Source organism: Acanthisitta chloris, unplaced genomic scaffold (assembly GCF_000695815.1).
Source record: "Acanthisitta chloris isolate BGI_N310 unplaced genomic scaffold, ASM69581v1 scaffold14043, whole genome shotgun sequence".
Taxonomy (NCBI): Eukaryota; Metazoa; Chordata; class Aves; order Passeriformes; family Acanthisittidae; genus Acanthisitta; species Acanthisitta chloris.
This window is the reverse complement of record NW_008665526.1, coordinates 17,723-37,722: the sequence shown is the minus strand read 5'-3', so window position 1 is coordinate 37,722 and position 20,000 is coordinate 17,723. Positions and strand designations below refer to the sequence as shown.

General features: G+C 37.2%; 1 protein-coding gene across 1 annotated transcript in view; it reads right to left on the bottom strand.

Moving 5' to 3' along the window:
- Positions 1–20,000, bottom strand: part of LOC103799470 (gamma-aminobutyric acid receptor subunit pi-like) — a 33,612-nt gene that overhangs the window by 9,379 nt on the left and 4,233 nt on the right. Inside the window, exons 2-5 of the mRNA XM_009071793.1 lie at positions 15,095–15,162; positions 13,616–13,833; positions 12,452–12,534; positions 7,318–7,455 (exon numbers count right to left, since the gene is read on the bottom strand). Of these exons, the coding sequence (XP_009070041.1) occupies positions 7,318–7,455; positions 12,452–12,534; positions 13,616–13,833; positions 15,095–15,162 (507 nt within the window). The remainder of the gene's footprint in view (positions 1–7,317; positions 7,456–12,451; positions 12,535–13,615; positions 13,834–15,094; positions 15,163–20,000) is intronic.

The following is a 20,000-nucleotide window of genomic DNA, read 5'->3' as shown; positions in this document are numbered from 1 at the left end:
GAAAGATGTGGTGCTAAGTGCCCAGCAAAGGGAAGTGGAAAGACTGGACTATACTTCCTGCAGGGTGCCATAGGCACTCCTGTGGTTTGGCCTTAGAAGAACTAGTCTTTAAGAAGGAAAACTCTGAAACAGCCAATATAGCCACACAATACCTTCTCCTCATTAGTGCCCTACAACTGTATCTCCAAGGATAAAAGTCAAGTGTGTACATGGAAAGTTAGTTCAAAATATGAAATTTGAAAGTAACAGTTTGCCACTTTGCTGTAATTTTCAAGCGTAGACAAGTCCTTTGAATGTTCCAGTGTCCTTATTTTTCCTGATGCCAGAAATGTCTTAATTAATGTGGAGATGTAACATCATACAGCTGAGTGGCTTTTGGGGGAACAAAGAAGAGGCATTTCTCTAACCTTAAGGCTTTCTGCTTGCCAGAATCCAAAGACACATCATAGAGATGATAATAATAGTGTCAGCATTTTTCTAAAGAGTTCAGAAGAGCTTTTATAATGGAAATTTTGAAGCAATCTATATATAGAATTCATTGGAGCTCCTCCTGTAATAAACTGAGAGAAGCAGCAGTTGAGAAAAAGTACTCAGTGCATATTTACCATACTAAAAAAACGGGCAACAGGGTAAAATGAAGATATGAAAATATTACAGTTCTTTTCTCATCTACACCACACATGTAACAGAAGTTTTCATCTTTAAAAAGAACTGATTTGCTACTCCTGTTGCATGAGCTGCATATGAGAGAGTAATGCTGTATCTCATTGCCTTTGACTTGCATGTCTGAGGCTATGTGCCATCAGCCACATCAAAATTGAAACTGGTACATGCAATCCAAGTCCTGGTTTTACTAGAGTTAACTCTACAGTTCAAATTAACCCCTCAAAACTGTCAAGTTTGCTCCTTGCTTGAGTCTTAATTAACAACAAAATACTTGCACTAAAATGAAAGGATGCTTTTTCATTCCAGCCTCTGGCCCATGATAAGTGTCAGCTCATTGCGAGACTGCTCTGATTTAAATTTGTTAATGTGATGGAAATAATGTCTGTGCAGATACCTAACTGCAGCAGAGTATTTGCACTTACCAAAGTATTGGATTATTGTATTTAACAGTTTCTCAGACGAGTCTGAACATAATGACTGCCAATATACATACTCTAAACCCACCAGAAGATGAGGTGTTCTACTTAGGTCTCCCCACAGCAAAACAAGATTTAGTGGGGTTATTTGGGCTTTATAGAATTTACTAGAGGACAGAAGTATAAAACTAGGCAGTAGCTCTGGCTCATAGATGAAGAACAAATCTAGATAGCAGACTATAGTCTCCATATCTACTCTAGCCCTCTCTACTGCTAAGCACCCTAAAAAGTAGAAAAAGGTGACAGAAATCAAATTTTATTGGATACTACTTTTGTGGCAATATCATAAAAATTATGCCAGGATAGGCTCTTTCCCAGTAACTGAGCAGGTGTAAGTCAAGGTCTAATGCAGATCTTTCTGAAGGCAATAAAAACTAGTTTCTTCTGGTTTATAACTCGTCTTTGAAGTTCGGCTTTTAAAATTAATATTCTAATTTGTAGTGCTGATTATCTAACACTTTGTATAGACTTGACATGGATGATTTTCTCAACAATGACTATTGCTACACTGCTTGGGAAACAGATATAAACCTAAACAGTCTTCCTTATCACCCTAGGTCATTCATTTTTTGATTATTCCACTTTTCTATGGCATCCATTCCCAGCTAACTGCAGAATGCTGCACCTCTGCTCTTTTCTGCTGGATCTCTGACCAGTGGATGGGCCCAACAGAGGCAGCTGAAGGAAGGACTGATGCTCTATAAATGTTGTCAGCAGTTCCTAACTTTCACTCTGTTTTATGGGATGGGAGCATCTTCCCCACAGCTACTTTCTGTGAACTTTTTGCTGAACTCTACTGTGGTAAAAGACTTCTCCACATCACTCTTTATGTAAGAAGCACTTTGGTATCCTGCACAGGGGTGTTTAGTCAGGCACAAAGAGCATACTTTTCTCTATCATGAAATATGTATGCGAACCCCTTGGGTGTCTGCTAAAATGTGCGATGTACATCTTGCACAAGCGCATCAGTATAATTCTACCAATGCCTCATTTCTTCTCGTGTCTCTTAAGGGCACAGTACAGGAAAGCTTTAAATAGATCTTACTGCCTTAACTATATGCTGAACATGTAGTTTTCAGTATGCAATTTTTTTCTTGCTTGTTTATAATGAGCATATGCATTAAGGAATCAGTATGTCCTAACGTTTACACAACAAATAAGTTTTGCAACTGAAATGCTTTGACTGCTGTAGGATGTTAAGATTGTTAATATATATTGTTAATATGCTATTACAGGTCCTTTGTCCCTCCCTCAGAGAAAAATCAGTCTTCTGTTCTTCACAATCTTATAAACTTATAAGACTTATAAACTACCTTATAAACTACCTATTTGCTTACTTGCTTTTCAGATGTGAACTAAAGGAAATGAAAGATCAAGCCAGTTATCTCATCATGTGTTTAATCTTCATGAAAATGCTTTACGAAAAGTAAGTTTGAGATTCAAGTTTCCTAAGAATGAAACAAACCTTTTCATGTAGTGTTTGTGTGCAGATATATTTAGCTTACCTGTAAAAAGAAAAAAACAGGAAACAAACCAGAAAAAAAAATGCCACAAAAAGTTTTCCAAATGTTCATGAGTATTTATGTGTATACTACAAAGAATTTTGCAGAAGTTAACAAAAAATGCCTCTTAATATCCTTGATATTCACTCCATTCATTGCATTTCCATGTTTTTATGTTACTAACTTCTTCAATGCGCTTTTCCAAAATTTTTTATTTCTAAACTGTTCTGCATCGCAGAAGTATCTCTAAAACAACTCATGGTGGAAAACTTTTCAATATCAACTCAAGTGGAAAACCTTACTTACAAAGAGGGATACTATGAGCTCAGATAGATAAGTTTAACATAGCATGGTAACAGATATATGTGCATACATAATTGCTTGAATCTTAGGTGAGGCTGACTGAAGTCTCACCAGATAAGATTATTACTGAATACAGTTCTGAGACTGTTTGTCAGCCCTATATGGCAAAGAAGATAGTCTCAGAAAAAAACAATTGGAGAGCAATTACAGATTATAAAAGAACTGATAAAGGGAATCAGAGAAGTTACTCAGTGTACAATACCTCAAAAAAAGTACTGAAAATCCTAGAAAAGTGTGATTGTTAACTAGTATGTCTCCTGAGCCTTGGTAATCTGAAAATGGGCCTGTAGGACAAAGCCAGATAGTGCCTCTATTTAGAGAGAAAGAGTCTGTGCCTGATGAACATACACTCTGTGCAGAGTCTGCTGTATTTACACACTCTTATACAACCTTTATAGTCAATATGTAGTTTGCAGACATTTTGATTTCAGATCACTAATTAAAAATGAGAGCCACTCATTAATGGCTTAGTTGTGACCTCCCGCCTGAGAAGCTGATAACATATACTGGCCAGGGAACCACAGAGGGTCAGCAATGCATAGTCAAACAAAGCCTGATGAGGCCTCTAGCCCAAGGAGGCTCAGGGAGGATTGGTGATGGACATAAAATCCCTGAAAGTGACTGCAAACAAGAACAGCAGCCAGCTCCATTTGCAGTCTTTTTAAGAGGGCATTTGTGCATCAAGAAGTGGGGGCTTACTTTATGCTTGGTGTCTCTTCTTTCCCTTTGTTCTGCCAAAATAATACCATTTGAATATGCCAGTTTGTTGACTTGACATTTTTAAAGTGGGGAAGTGCACCTAGAGCCCTGACTGCCTGACATGTCTCTCCCTGCCTTCTGGGCTGAACACTCAGCATTAGACTTGGCCTGAGCAAGCTGCACCTCTTCATTACCTCTGCTGTCAATGACTTTGCAGGAGGGTTGCAGTAGTGAGAACAAGACTTAAGGAAAGATGCTGGAAAAAAGCTATCAATAGCCAATTAGCCTGAAGTTTTAATTAATGTTTATGCTTCTTTCTCCAACTAAAAATAGTAATTGAGATTAATTAGCTGTGAAAATAGAAGCATTTATCAAGTGGGAGCACATGAGGTCTGTCCTGCGCCCAGTACTGCTCACTAACAAACATAATGACATACCAAGTGTCTGTTAAGAATGAAGTGCTATGTTAGCACATTGGAGAACAGGATTAGAGTTCATAAATATCTCAGCAACTATCAAAAACCAAGTAAAACAAGGCACAATTCAACAAAAGCAAGTACAAAGTCCTGCACTCAGGTGGGAATCACTAGCTCCCAGAGCTCAGGGAATATGTGGTTACATGGCAATAAAGGAGACAGAGAACTAGAAGGAATTGCAAGCTGAACAAGGCAGAAAAATGCAAAATAATTTTCTGCAAGAAAAGCAAATATCAACCGCAAATGGCTAAAGAGGAACAGAGTTTGTGGAACATGTTAGGTAAACCCTTCTATCCTCCAAGGATATCTGATGGGAACACGGTACCCCGTTTTGGGTGCTGCAAAAATATGAGAAATTTGATGGGAGAATAACAAAGACAGTATAAGTATTGGTTATGCAAATTGAAAAAGAGGAAAACTGTTGGTCTGAAAAGAGATATATCTCTCTTGAAACTTGAAACAGTGAAAGAGCTGCTGAAAAATAGCAAGACATTTGTCTGCAATATCCACATAATGGGTTTGAAATGCAGCAAGGGAGATCAAGATTAGACATGAGGAAAATATGCATGTAAAATCATCAGGAAAAAAAATCACCTAGGGAGGCTGTGAAACAGACACTTTGGAGTTTAGTCTGACTTACTCCTACAAACATTAGTCAGGCTGTAGATATAGATGACCTTGCCTTGTGACATGAGAATAGATTAGAAGAATTCTTAAAGTGTATTCCAGCCTTATTTCTATTATTATCTACACAGAAAAAAAGCTAGACTGTAGCAGTCCTTCATTACTTTTATGTTTTTCCACTTGGTAAAGCAAGGGTTTTATACGAGTACTTATTACTCTGAGAATACAGGTGGTGTTGGTTGGACAGCTTAAATAAAAACACACCACTCACTGATGCAGATACATGGTTTGGGAGTCCAAGAGTGTATCAGTGTATATACAATGGGGTCTGTAGTTAAAGACATGTAGAAACTGGTTCTAGCAATTAATTTACCCATGCCCAAAATAAAATTGTCCTGTACCAAAACAAAATCAACACCAAACCCTCGCCAGCAATCTAGATAACACTATTCAAAGTGACTTACTGTTATGTGATTACAATAATGTGATTGCTATTATGTGATACATGCTGTTCTATAAACAAGGTTAATCCACAATGTCCTTCTCTTAAATTTACCGAAGTTACTTATGCAGGAATTTTGCTGACTGCATTTTAAATTTGGCTCTATCAGTGACTGTACATGAACTTGGGCTTTGCACTGTTGTACAATATTTTACTTGCACAGCAGCTGTACTGTCTGTTCAAATTCACAGAGCATCAAATCCTGATTGCTTTTTTTGCTGTGTCAGAAAATGCTGCACATGGTCCTTCTCTTGTAACTTTAGCCTATTGAATTGTAATGGTTATAAATAACTGTTATTTATAATGCAATTGTAAAATGCTCTCATATCAATTAATGGTGTTAAGGAAATGCAAAGCATCATTTTTCATTTCAAAACTGATTACACAGCTCTATAGTCTGGTTGCTTCTGTCTTTTAATATGGGCTACAGCAGGCACTGCTTTCCAAAAAATATCTATAGAAAATAGCATCTTAGTCAGAAAATTAAAAGGATTAGGAGATTTAATTTTGAATGTACTGCATAACACTTGATAACACAGCCTTCTTGAACAGGAGAATGGAAACAAGCAGGTGTGAGAAATTTTAATCAAATTTAGTTGCATGTGTTAAAATGTATAATTAAAGCAATAAGTAGCTTTTGACTTTATACATATGATTCCTGGCAACACAAAGGGAGGAAGACAGCACCATTTACTGGAAAAAGAACACAGTTCATCTGATCATGCCTCTTCAACTCTAATTGCAAATTGGTTTTAGTCTATTTAGTAAAAAAAAAAGAATAAAATATATTTTTTTGCCTTAAGAGTCCTGATTCTATGATAGAAGGTGGTAAGAATTAAGCAGGTTTCCTCTTCCATTTTTCTGTATGGTGAACAGGTCCTAAAACCCTTCTGGGCAGAGTAAAAGTAGAGGATTATTCTTCTTTGATTGAACCTGATGCTGCTTGCCCAGAAGCCGTAAAGAGGAAAGCAAGCAGATGCCACTTAGGTAAGTAGCAAGAAACTCTGTAATCCTAGAGGCTGCTAGTATGCATTTCATTTCTACTTTTATATCTACTTCGAGACCTTTGATTTTTAGCCTGAATTAACACTTGAAATTAGATCACAAGTTTCCCTATGTTGTGTTAGTAAAGCAGAAATACCCAATAACGGAATAGAGAAACCACATTTCTGTGATTCATAATTAGTAGCATACCCTCTGGTGAAAGTATAGTTTTGAAGGATGTGTTTGTCTTGCTTTAAAGATCACCCTTTCAGTTGGTATGCTGACTTGAGCAGAAGAGAAACTGAGTGCACAGTGAAGAGCAGCAATGAAGGACCTAAGAGTAACTCAAAGAGCATAAAGAGGGTTTGGAAGGTCATGAACTCTCTGAAAGCCCTTTTAAAATCGCTGGAAAATAAACAGGAGCACACTTTTTCCTGAGGTTATGTCCTGCAGTTAGATGAAACTTTCTACAGCAGTTTCCTAAGACTGGCAGAAGTGCAATTTTGTGGAAATGCTCCTGACACTCTCCTGGGCAGAGGAACCTCAGGCTGAGCTATCTGCACTCTGCTGCCCATGAAAACTCAACTTCCTGTGGTTGTTAAAGCATCCAGCATATTCACAGCATTTTCACAGATACATAGAGGCTTTTGACTTGCCTAATAACAGTGGCTGTTCTGAGCTGGGTACCCCAGGGTCCTTGGTCTCTCTCTGATTTAAATGCCCAATTTTTAGGCTCCTCCTCCTTCACAAGAGCTCTCCCTAACATTACATGGAAGAAGTAGTAGATCTCTTGTTTATAGTACTTTAGGTAATGTGTAGCCTCCAAGAAAATGCTTCAAAACTCATAGTCTTTACATTAGTTGTGTCTCTGCTTGTAACATCTGGCAAAGTATTTATGGCTTCAATAACGTAGTTATTAAAATGTGAAAACTGTCATCCTAACAGAAAGCAGCGTGGTCAGTTCCTCTGCTTCCAGAGCCATATTCCAAACAGTATCTAGAAAGCATTATTAAGGGTGTTTTTACCTGTCTCATAAACAGCTTCAGATACGGAGGTAAAATGGTCTTCTACTGTGTATTGTGCCAGCCGGAGTGTGTCCAAACCTCGAACTGAATCATTTCCTCTGGTCCAGTAAAATATGACATCATTGATGTTATAACCCCCTGTAGTGATACACAAGCCAACAAGAGTGTTTATTTTATGCAATAATTAATTTGTACTGAGCACACTCATGGGTCATCTGTTTCTTATTTGTCTGTCTGAAAGTCCAATTAGACATAAACAACGACGGGTTTTGGCAGAATGCAATGCCTGTTCACAGCAACACTCCCAGTGACATGCAACGTCTTATAAGTTAAGAACTGACTTTTTTGGAGGTGGTCTTTTTATAACTTTTATTTCAGTACAGATGACAAACTAATGACATGGATTGGTGCCACGTGGTATTCTAAAGGTAAAAGCTACTAAGCATTAAGGAAATGGAGCTTTTACAAATTACAGCGGTGCCAGCATTTGGACTGCACATGAAGTGTGCCCTCTGTTGCATCCCAGGATGCTGTCTCTCAGTGCAATGCATTCGTCCTCATTTCTATGGAAACACAGGAATGAGGAGAGCAGCAGAGCTGCTGGTTGCTGGTGCTGTGCTCTGACCTGGGCTTGGATCGTCACTTGGGATGATGTTTTGGCTTGGGAACTTGGATCCTTTCCAAGTACACCAGCTTAGAAACTGATGTTTCTGCAGGCTCAAGAGCGTTGCATGCTTCAGGGGCCCCAGGAGGTTTCCTCTTAACCTTCAAGTAGTATTTAGGAGCTGGATGAATCATCTATCAGAAGGCAACTGTATTTTGCACACACTTAATATGTGGCTCAATCATAGCTAAAATACCTCTGTAGCTTTCCCCATTATATTAAAAGGCAGCCACTTTTCAGACAAGTGTATATGATTAATTCAAGACTATGTTAATGCAATTTACACGTTAACAGGGTGCATTTGAAAATCTTTTTCTTTAGCTTACTTAGATCAATCATTCTTGTATTTGACAGACTTATATTGTGCAAGTTAATAGCTAACCTTAGGGAACAGAAACATGAGCAGATAATTATTTTTAGACTTCAGTCAACTGTAAGTAAATTACAGTGAGACAATAATGCAATACATTGCATGAGGATATATACTGCAAAAAGAACAAAGCTCTAGAATCACAGAAAAGAGCTATGCTAAAATAAAAAAAAATTTCTCTTAATATTTTTAACTTATTGGCTTTGTTTCTTGCAATGACTAAACAGAACTGATTTCCTACAGCTATTTGATGTAGAAAAAATGAGTTCAGAAATTTAATTGTAAGGAAACACTATGCTGGTTACCTATTAAAATGACAGTTTTATCTGGAAATTCTTTCTCTGCTCATTCTTTAAATGTAAATTTTGTTTTCACTATCGCTGGCAGTTATATGAAATGATATCACAACCAGGAATCTCTGCTCACATTATCACACTTATAGCAATTAGAGACAAAACACTGCAGTGTCAAGAGACTAAGCCAAAAACATGCAACCAAGCTAAATTCTCAATTCTCTAAAACCATACGCTGGGAAATTTCCCAGATTTGGGAGATGTAAAATAAAAGTAACATTTCCTATGAACAAATTATTGCATTGTCTTTAGCAAAACAAAGAGCTTCATAGAAGCAGTTTTTATGTATGACTCCAGACATGGATTCATCTTACTTCCCTTCAGTATAAATGAACTGCATGTATTTCATAGAATTTTAAGAGTTGGAATGGAATATACCCACCCCCCACCCCCCCCTGCCAGGGGCGGGGACACCTCCTCACCAGACCAGGATGCTCAAGGACTCATCCAGCCTGGCTTTTAACACTGCCAGGGTCAGGGCAGCCACCACTTCCCTGGACAACCTGTGCCAGTGTCTCACCACCCTTACAGTAAAAAGCTTTTTTCTAATATCTAACCTAACCCTCCCCTCCTTCAATTTGAACCCGTTACCCCTGGTCCTATCATGCAGCTCCTAACAAAGAGTCCCTCTCTGACTCCCTTGTAGCCCCTTCAGATATTGAAAAGTTGCTATGAGGTCTCCACACAATCTTCTCTTCTCCAGGCTGAACAGCCCCAACTTTCTCAGCCTGTCTTCACAGGGGAGATGCTCCAGTCCTCTTATCAAGCTCATAGCCTACGCTGGACTTGTTCCAACAGTTCCATGTCCTTCTAACTTTGAGGACACCAGAACTGTGTGCAGTATTCCAGGTGGGGTCTCACAAGAGCAGAGTAGAGGGGGAGAATCACCTCCTTTGACCTGCTGGCCGCCCTCCGTTTGATGCAGCCCAGAATTCAATTGGCTTTCTGGGCTGCTAGTGCACACTGCCTGCTCATGGTGATTTTCTCATTTATTTAAATAAAGTCCAAAGACCTAGAGAGTACCACAGTAAATTCCTTTTTTGTTTTTACGAGATATTCTTGCGTGAGTTAGGAGAAGTTCTTGATGCCCACGTGGGTGATAACAAGCATATCTTGAAATGTAAGTTGGTTTGCTTTTGTTCCAAAGTATTTTCATAAGGTGAAGAAGTAGTAAGTTTTGGTGATCCTTTCTATGAAAATTCTTTGAGAACAATAATTACAAAACTCTTACTTGTGAAGACTTTTCATGAAGAGAGCCTTCCCAATAGTCAGCACAGTTAAATAGTACAGTGTGTGTGCAAAGTTGTCCCTTATTCAGGGGATCAGTATTTTACTAATTATAAAATGTTTTAAAAGTTTATAGAGACAAAATCCTTAAACCATGTTCTTTGGCTTTTTAAAGTAATCTCTATTCTCTTTACATGGCACTGAGTTTTTATCCTAATACCTCAAGCCCAAAATGTCTCATTCCTGTATATTGTTGTTCCAGTATGAGCTACTAATGTCAACAGGGTTAACTACAGGAATTTGGGATTAAACATTCATAATGCCTAAAACAAATTAGTTTCTTTACATTTCTGTTGCTAGTTTTAATTTTCCCTGATTGTCGAGGACAAGTTAAGTGCCTTCACATGGCTCTTCACTGAATAAATGCTAAAGGACAAGTTCAAAAAGGAAATGAAATTTCAGATATGGGCCCAAAACATGAATATGTATTTGGAGTAGAGGCCTATGTGGGGGGAAAAATGAGGAAAAATACCTTCAGCCCAGCATGAATGAATGGTGGTATTCCCTATTACATGAGAGAGAGCATGAACCCCCCCAATAGCACCAACCAAGACAGAACCCCCAAATGTCACAGCAGCCATATCAGTAGAGACTCAGAATAGCAACTCTGTTTCCTAACATATGTCAGTATTGCCTTTTGAAATGCTACAATAGCAGGGTAAAAAAATTAGGCATTTTGGCCAAAATGTGTGCTGTTATGTAGAAAGTATAAGTCAACTAAAGCTATGAAACAGTAATAGCAGGATAATAAGTTGTAAAGGTCACTAGGAATTCTTTATTGTGTAAAGCCATTACTTTATAATATTGTCATGTTAGTCTTTGTATTAATAATCACTTACTAAACTGTCTAACTGCTTCAGCTCAAATATTTGCTATATATTTTACATTTTATTTATAAACATCAGGATTTATGTAGATGTGCATGTATGTTTGCACTCACAATTCTTAAACCCAGATAATGGCCTTTGCAAGGTCTCCTTGCATGATGTCATTATTCATCTATAAATTAATATAGCTTTTCTTGTGAGGAAACAAGCCCCATTTCCAGCCTACCCAAAAGAAAGGATTGCAATGCATTGAAGAAAAGAGGCCACAGCCAAATGTATACTCTTTCCTTTCTGTATTTATTTATTCTAGCTGTTTTGCTCAAAACTAAACAACAATGTCATTGGAACATTTGTTAGGACATGACTGTTGGACAGGAGACACTTGTGTGCTGTTGAAAAAGGAGATGGAATCAACATGAAAAATACTTGGATTTAATTATATGAGGAGTTTTTAATTTTTTTTAATCCTGTTAAATAAATGTTAAGCCCCTGTGGGACATATATCTCAGTCTGTAAAAATACTAAATGACCCATTAGGCAGTGCTGTTGATTTAAATCCATACATATCGATCTACCAATATGATCTTCTGAAGGAAAATAAATTAGAGCTAAATCCCAATTCTAACTCAAATCACTATTTGTTAAACAGATCTCATAAAACTGCTTACTCTAGAAAGGCTTCTTAGTGAAAAGGGGTTTTGGGTTCATTTCCTTTGTGTTTCTGTCTAAAATGAAACTTTTCAGCAATCTTCTAAGAGGTCATTACCATCAAGAGATAAAGAACATACATACAGTTCTGAAAAGATACAGAATAAAACTTGACAAGTGCTGAAAAGTCTTCCAAAAGATTTTGAATATGCATGAATATATATATTTCATCTTACAGAATTAGTTTTCCTTTTTATTTTATCCCATGCAAACATTATTTTGTAGATTCTTGTCATATGAATAATAGCAAACATTTAACTATAAAAACATGTTTGGGGGCTTGCAAAGTAACCATGTCCACGAAGTATTTGAGAGGATATTTTAAAGAAAATTATGGGGACATTGAATGATAAAATGAGAAAGTATATTTAGTCTTGGTCCATTAATTTTTTCCCAGGGTACTGACAGAGACAATCAAATAAGTCATAAGAAGTTCTGTTTCTATTTATCTCAGAACTGTCCATGCAATTACTTTTATTTCAGTATGAAAACAGTAAATTAATTCAATATGAAATACATGCCTTATTCTAATTTCCTTCTTTCCTATAAGAATTGTGTCTTGGGGGAAAAAATTACTATCTAAAACGGGAAAAAAAATATTTTCTCATCTGTGCTGAAAAATGTCTGCTCACAGAACTCCCCCTGAAGACCAACAGAGTAACTGCAGCATGCACTGCAAAACCAAACCTGTGAGACTTTGCACAATTATTAGTATCATTGCAGCATTTCAGTACTGCCATGCAATTTTCAGCAATGTCTGATGCATATATCTTTGCACACAAATTCTACTGTAATTCAATAGGGCCTGGTCAGATAATATCCCTTCCCTTCTTCAAAAATTCCACCCACTCTGATAATACCTAGTAGGAAAAGATCACAGATATTTTTCTAATGGTATAAAAATAATAAGGATTAAGTGTCTTACAGCTTTCCAGTTGCAAAGTACATGTCTGCTTATCCATCGGATATTTAGTCAGATCCATGTTGCATGAAACAGTTGTGGTGATCCTTGGCAAAAAAAAGCCAGTTTACTAATTATTAATGGGATAAAACTGTTCATCAGTAAAAACAAAAATAATTCATGCATCCTTCTTCGACTAATATTTGCAAACAAATATCTAAAAATCTATTATTTACTGGTATCTAATATGCAAAAGTAATAGCGTCCCAAACAAGAAACCACTCCAGAATAGCTGAGCTTAGTGACACTCTAAAAAGTTTACCCCATGCTCCCTTCTCATTTGCACAGCACATTTTCTTTTGGTTTTTTGCAATATATTTTAAGATCATGTTATACTTATCAGAATGTATTATAAATGGCAATCCACAATAAATAGCACAAGTCAATCATCACAACTTGCTTTCCTCTACAATGGCTTCATTGCAAATGGCAGGAATGACAAAATGCCATTCCTGTATTTGGTCTACATGAAAGGAAAAGGATCTATTTAGAGAAGAAGATGAGATCTATTATGAAATTTAAGAATTTACTTATATTGCTGGATAATATTACATATTCATAAAATTACAAGACTATACATATTCTACTTTTACAAATAGAACCATTTTCTTAAGCAAAAAATCATAAAATCATAGAATCAACTGGATTGGAAAAGACCTCCAAGATCATCAAGTCCAATCCCACTGTGGTTACTAGACCATGGCACAATGCCACATCCAGTCTCATCTTGAAAACCTCCAAGGATGGTGAATCCACCACCTCCCTGGGCAGCCCATTCCAATGCCTGATCACTCTCTGTAAAAAATATCTTCCTAATATCCAACCTAAACCTCCCCTGGCAGAGCTTGAGTCTGTGCCCTCTTGTCCTACTGCTAGTTGCCTGGGAGAAGAGACCAACCCCCACCTGACTCCAACCTCCTGTCAGGGAGTTGTAGAGGGTGATAAGGTCTCCCCTGAGCCTCCTCTTCTCCAGCCTAAACACCCCCAGCTCCCTCAGCCTCTCCTCATAGCACTTGTGCTCGAGTCCCTTCACCAGCCTCATTGCTCTTCTCTGGAATCTGCTAACCTGGAAAGATTAAAGTCTAAGTAGATGCCAGTTATCAAGACTGATATGTGGTGCCTACATACCTTATAGCATACAAGACAGTTCCATTAGGGTATATTCTTATAAGACGGTTCTCAACAGTGACATCATGAAGAAAAGACCTTTTTGAATCAACTATGAAGGTATCCGGTACCCAAAGCATTTCCACAAGACGACCATCTAAGCTTAAACTCCTATTACCATCAAAACGAAGTCGCTCATCAGTCCATCGCTGCCTTAGAAATATGGTAGCTGTGTAGTCCTGAAAAAGAAAACACCAAAATTATCATACAGAGAAAACCTGTGTTGTATTCTGTTCTACAGAGATATCTGGAAACAGCTGTTGGGCACAAATAGCCTGTGACTCTCCATGTCCCTTGCACTCCAACAGCAGCTGTACTGGCTCTCGTACTGCCAAATTTTCTAGCACTCGATGTGAGGTTGACATCATTAAGAAATATTATCTTGAGTAGATTTTGTTCTTACTGTCACTGGAATTTTGCAGTAAAAGCTAATGGCCTCAGTCTGAGGCTATAAATCAGCTGAAGTCATTGGAGCTTTGTAAGCAGATAATCTGGCTCTGTAAATCTTTACATTTTAAAATGATTTATATAAGTGGTTCCAAACATAATTTTGTTCACATAAACTACTAAATAATGCATTTTCCAAAGAAAGTTTTGTAAACATTTGTATAAATTCAGATGACAAAAGAAACTAGTGAAACAAGAAAGGAATCACCATCTTTTAGCACAACTTATCCTTTGAGCAGCACAAAGGAAATAGTGGTACCAAATTATCAAGAACTTGAATACAGCTGTCAGAACAATTCCCCTTCAATTTCGATATGCCTTGCAGTCCTACATTAAGATCATGCTATTTATTAACACCTTTTAAGTCAACTTTTGACTTTATGGTTTGTTTTTATCAATATTATAAATTCATCAGAATTTCTGACCTTACCTCCCCCTTTCTAAATACTAATCCCTAATAACTAAAACAGTAACATTTAATCTCTGATGAATTGCCTGTTATTTCTATGTACCAGTGGAGGATCTTTAATTAGAAAAGTATACTCCATTTCATAGTTTGTTCAAAAACAAATGCTACACATTTAACGAAACACAGCTGGAATAAATTAATGTGTGACAGTAACAATGGAAGAGAAAACCAGTCTGAGTTCAGCTGTGTCTAATCACAAGGAAAGAGAATGGATTCAAAGGCATATGAATATATCTTTATTTTTCTGAAATGCATAAAGATTAGACATGTCAGCTGGAAAATAAATACTGATCCACATGCCTTTCAGTAAGATTAGTACTCAGTAAAAAATTTCTGTATCTTTGAGAGGTGTGATTTGCAGCTGCATTTCTGTACTTATTATTGTGGTATAAACACTATCTGTGTCTCCTAACCCACACTGACTGCACGAGGAGACAAGCCCAAAGTCACATTGCCAGCAGCTGCAACACAAGACATTAGCTTATCAACAAGCAGAACAAAATAGACTGCAAAAGCCACAATACCATATTTATTTCTGATATTGTATCAATGCTTGCAATATCCAAACTCATTCCAACCGACACAGGACCATCTGCAAAAACAAAGAAAATGTCAGAATGTAGCTCATAGTTCATCAATAGTCAGTGTTCAGGAGAACCAGCTGCAAAATCTTCCAATTTTTTTCTAAATGTTCTGAAGCTTTCTTAAAAGGAAATATTCCTTAAACTTAGATTATACAAGGATTTTAATAACTTCATTACCAAAATATAATACTTCTAGGCCAACAGTATCTTAGTTTTAATAAACAGGTTTTATATCTTCATAATTATTGGTTTATATTGTATTTTTCCCAGGAAAAAAAGTTATGGGGAAAATGTTACACAACAAGGTGTGGAAGGTACAATCCCTGCAGTACATCACACCCTTCTGCTCTGAGGTGCAGAGCAGTGGAAAAAATTCACCCGATCTGTCAGATGTTAGTGAACTAAGAAGTTTCACCTAGCAATGTCACAAGGTTAACATCCAGATGGCATAGCTGAGTGACTTCACTTACTGCCTAGTTCAGAATTTATTGTATATATTATGTCATTGCATTTTTAACATCTTGTTTTTGACCACTAGCAGTAAACTTGAGATTTAAATACTTGCATTTATAAAGGAAAACTGGTAATTTTATTCTCCTTTAAATATTAATATGAACTGGAGGCTTATTCAGTGTGATTAAATACCTTACCTAAGTAGTTGCTGTGTAATGTCAGTATTCTCAGCTTCTCATTTCCTTGTGATTGTGCATTTCACAATGTCAGAAGGAAGATCACCAGCTGTGTATTTTAAAATGCAGAATTTATGCAGAGCTTTCATGGAAACATGACATTATTCCTGGTTGCTTTTGTGTAGAATAATTAATGAAGTACTTGCACAAGGAAATTAGTATTAAGTGCATCTTTGCAAGTAATTGAGAAGCAGATAATGCTGTACTGAGAAATGCAGAAATACTTTAGGTAAAGTCTATGTAGCTGGTGGTGCCCATATGTTGGGGGAAACTGCTGAAACCCCCTATTGGCTCCTTGCAATGCCTTCTATACAAAGTTCCTGTACGCTCCCAAATGACATCCACAGGAAGATAGAGTCCAACTCCACCAGCCCGAGTGACACCAAAGAAAAAATGTGTCATTCTAAGTCATATAAGTGTATGTAAGTAAAATTAGTATTTTTATTTTTTTCAAAATGCTTTCTACTTCTAATGCATGTGTTAAACTCATCAAACATCTGTCCCTCCTGAAAAAAATCTATAAACCTTTTGTTCTGCATTCAGCGGAAAGTTTAAATATAAAGCTCCAGCTTAAAGCAGGACTCCAGGCTTGCAGCATGCCCTGATGGCAATCTGTGTGTTTATTATGTACTATAAAATAGGGTTTAGAAGAAATTGTTCATCTATTGGAAGAAGACTTTGGAAGTTAAAGTTCTCAGATCATTGTCAGCTTGTTCTTCTGTTTCTTTCCATTCTTTTCAGGATTTGACTCTCCAAGAATACATTTCTTTTTTCTCCCTCCAGGATTAAAAGCTCAGCCCTCATGGAAACTCAGCCCAACTTCCTGGGATGCAACAGAGTAGATCAATACTTCAGCTTACCATTGTACTATATGATTATTACAGGTACAATATTGCCAGCTTCAAAAGATATATCAAACCCTCAAAAATAATCACATTTTAAAATACTATGATTTCTAAGTCTTCCTACAGATTCCTGTGTGTAACTATAATGAAGCATGTTATTTCCAACTGTCACACAAGAATTTGAGGGGTATCTCATCCTGCAAGGTGCATGGCCAGGAATAATCAGACTCTATTATATTGTAATTTATTAGCAGGAAAAACATCTGATCCTTGTCTAGTAAGGTGATACAGATTAGGGGACATGTTCATTAGCAGTATTTCAGTATCATCAGTGCTGTTGTTACGTATATAAGAGAAAAATCTGACTTTTCAGAAAGATTACTGAAATTACATAGGGCTTAACTTCTCTGGAATCACAAGAACAGTACTTTCTAGATCTCTTCTTTCTTTTCTGTTGAAGAATTTTTCAAAATATTACTGAATAACATAACAGTATCATAGCATTGGGTGACTCCCAATTGCCACAACACATCTAGCTCAGGTTGAGCAGTACTTCAAGCTCAAACTGATTGTCTTAGCACAGACCTGCTGTGCGGATCAAGTGCTAGGAGTGATCGTGTAGTCAGGGTGAAACTCTCCTGCTCCACCACCCGCAACTGACAGCTGTCATAGCCCAAGTGCTTGTGCTGTGCCTCCAGCCTGTCAAGTCCAACTCTCCTGAAAACTCAGCAGAAAGTTACATCCCCTCAAATACAGCAACATGCTGTATGGAAGAAGTTGTGCAGGAAGAAACACTTATGAAAAGGATCTTTGTTAATACCATACAATCTGCTAAGAACTACTTTGCTTCAACAGTTAATTAAATCAGAAGAATCAGCTGACCTTTTTTTCTGTGAGGCTAAATGCTTATTTAGTAAGGTACCATAAATTATGAAATATTACTAATAGAATGAGTCTGCCCATAATTATTCACCAGGGTTTCCCTTGAACTTCCTCTGAAAAGTCTCCCGTTGACAGTGTCAAAAACTGGGCAGCAGACCAGATGAGGCAGTCAGTTCCTACATTTCCATATGTTTGGCACAAGTTGTATGTATAATGACAACTTCAGAAGAAATCTACCAATCTTCAGAAGAAAACTTAAGTCAGTCTGTCCTGCATTACTGAAGGGAATCTTCAAAGCATGGCAAAGGATCGCCCAAGGGAGTGCCTTGTTTCAGCAATGCTGCGCAATCTAAGTAACATGTTTTAATTTTTGCTGAAATTTATGTGCAGAGTCTGTTCCTTTCTGCACTTGATAGATATTCATAGTGATCCCATATGGGAAAGCAGCAAAAAGAGTGGCCGACAGCATACCTGAATATTAAGCTTGGATCACTGCAATGATCACAGTCTGTTAAACTTTGTAGCAACAGAGTGAACCATCACTGTGTCACCTGTGTACCTACTACTGAAATTGATTGGAACTATCACCAACTTCCAGTGCTGAGCTGTTAGTACGAGCTCTTTTTCATTTAGTTTAAGAAATCTTAAAACAATTCTGGCCACCAGAAATACCTCAAAAGGGATTGCTTTTTGGAAGAACATCTCCTTCTTGCAGCAATATTGGATAAAATACTACAACTCTAACAGAGAATTAGAAGGAAAAGTATCACTAGAATAATTCATAATAGGTTCATGAAAACTTGGTTTTGTCTGCCTGATTGTCAGCTTTGCTTTGGAGTATTACAGAACTCCTACATAAAGAGATACATTATGCTCGGATTTTTTAGGGTGCCTTTAACTTCCCACCACAACATATCTTTCTTGACAAATAATTACATGAAGAAACTGGACAGATTAAGACAGGCCTTCTGACAGATCTCAACTGTAATTCTTGGACTGAAGGCATCAAAAGACAGACCCATTTCCACAGGAATCAGTTTCAACCCTATTTGTTCGCATCAATAATCTTTAGACAGTGATGTTGCTTTGCTGGTACAGTTTGTGGACAAGACAAAAATTGGTGGTGAGTGTATAAATGACAGCTTGTTAAATCATTTGTCAAAAAACATATTTCAATACAGCCCAATGCGAGCAGTTAATGTGGGCACAAATAATGCAGGCAGTACATATAGGATAGGAAACTCTCTTGGCAAGCAGTGCCTTCGAGAAGGTTTAGAAGTTGTCACAAATAATCACTTCAAGATGCTCTTGCCATCTTATGCTTTGGCAGAATCACTACTGCATTGGGCAGTAATACACAGAATTAAGCTACCTTGCAATGTACTCTGTGTTGGCAAGACTGTTTTGAGATGACCGTGACAAGTTTTGTTTTCCAAATTTTAAAAAATAATGCACAGAGTTCAATTGAGAGAAATATTCCAGAAGACAGAAAAATCTGAAAGCTTAATATTAAAGCTTGTAAAATAAATATCAAGGAATATCATTTACTCAGCTCCTCAAAATGAGAGAGGTGACTTGCCCAATGTCAGAAAATGCATTTAGTAGTAAGTTGTGCACATTCTTTGGCAAAGCAAGATCCCAGTTTACGTAAGCTAGAGACAACAGGAAACTTCAGGTAAGTTTATTTTTCTAGCTGAGCTGAATCACTCTTCATAATTTAGGATGTCTAGAATGTAGTATTTAGGGGCAGGAGGGTGGAAAATCCCCAACCAAACCCCAAACTGTCCTGCATGCAGGAAGCTGCATTTGGTGGCAAGGATACTCTCATAGTGTCTCTTAGTTCCACGGGAAAGAAAGGAAAATCTGTATTACTATGTGTATGCTGACGTTTACATATTCTGGGCTTTTTGCCTTTCTCTGAAGGATTAGACAAGGTATTTCTTTCTCACCTACCCTGTGAGCTTATCTCACTTAGTCAAAGAGTGTTAGACACAGCTAGCATCCTGCTGTCTCTGGGTCTCTTAAGGGGTAAATTGTGCACTTCTGAAGGCTAAAATGCCTTCGTCTAAGTAAATTCACAGAACTTAATCCAACAACATTTGAGGGAAAAAAACCATGATGTCTTGCACAGCAGATTGGACTCAAAGATTGTATTTGTTTTAATTTAAATCTTAAGACCATCAATGTATTATTCATTACAAAGCTAAGGAAGATAATCTTTTAAATGTGATTTAGAAAAACCGATTTAAGCATGACACTTTCCTATGCCACTTGAAAGCAGCTTCCATATTCAAATATACTTAGCTGTGACCTTTTCCTAGTCTCTCTCTTTTTAATTAGAACACTTAAATTATCACATTCAATCAAAGAACAAAATCTATTCGTATAAAATTATTCACAAGATATTATGCATCCCTTAACAACTCTATG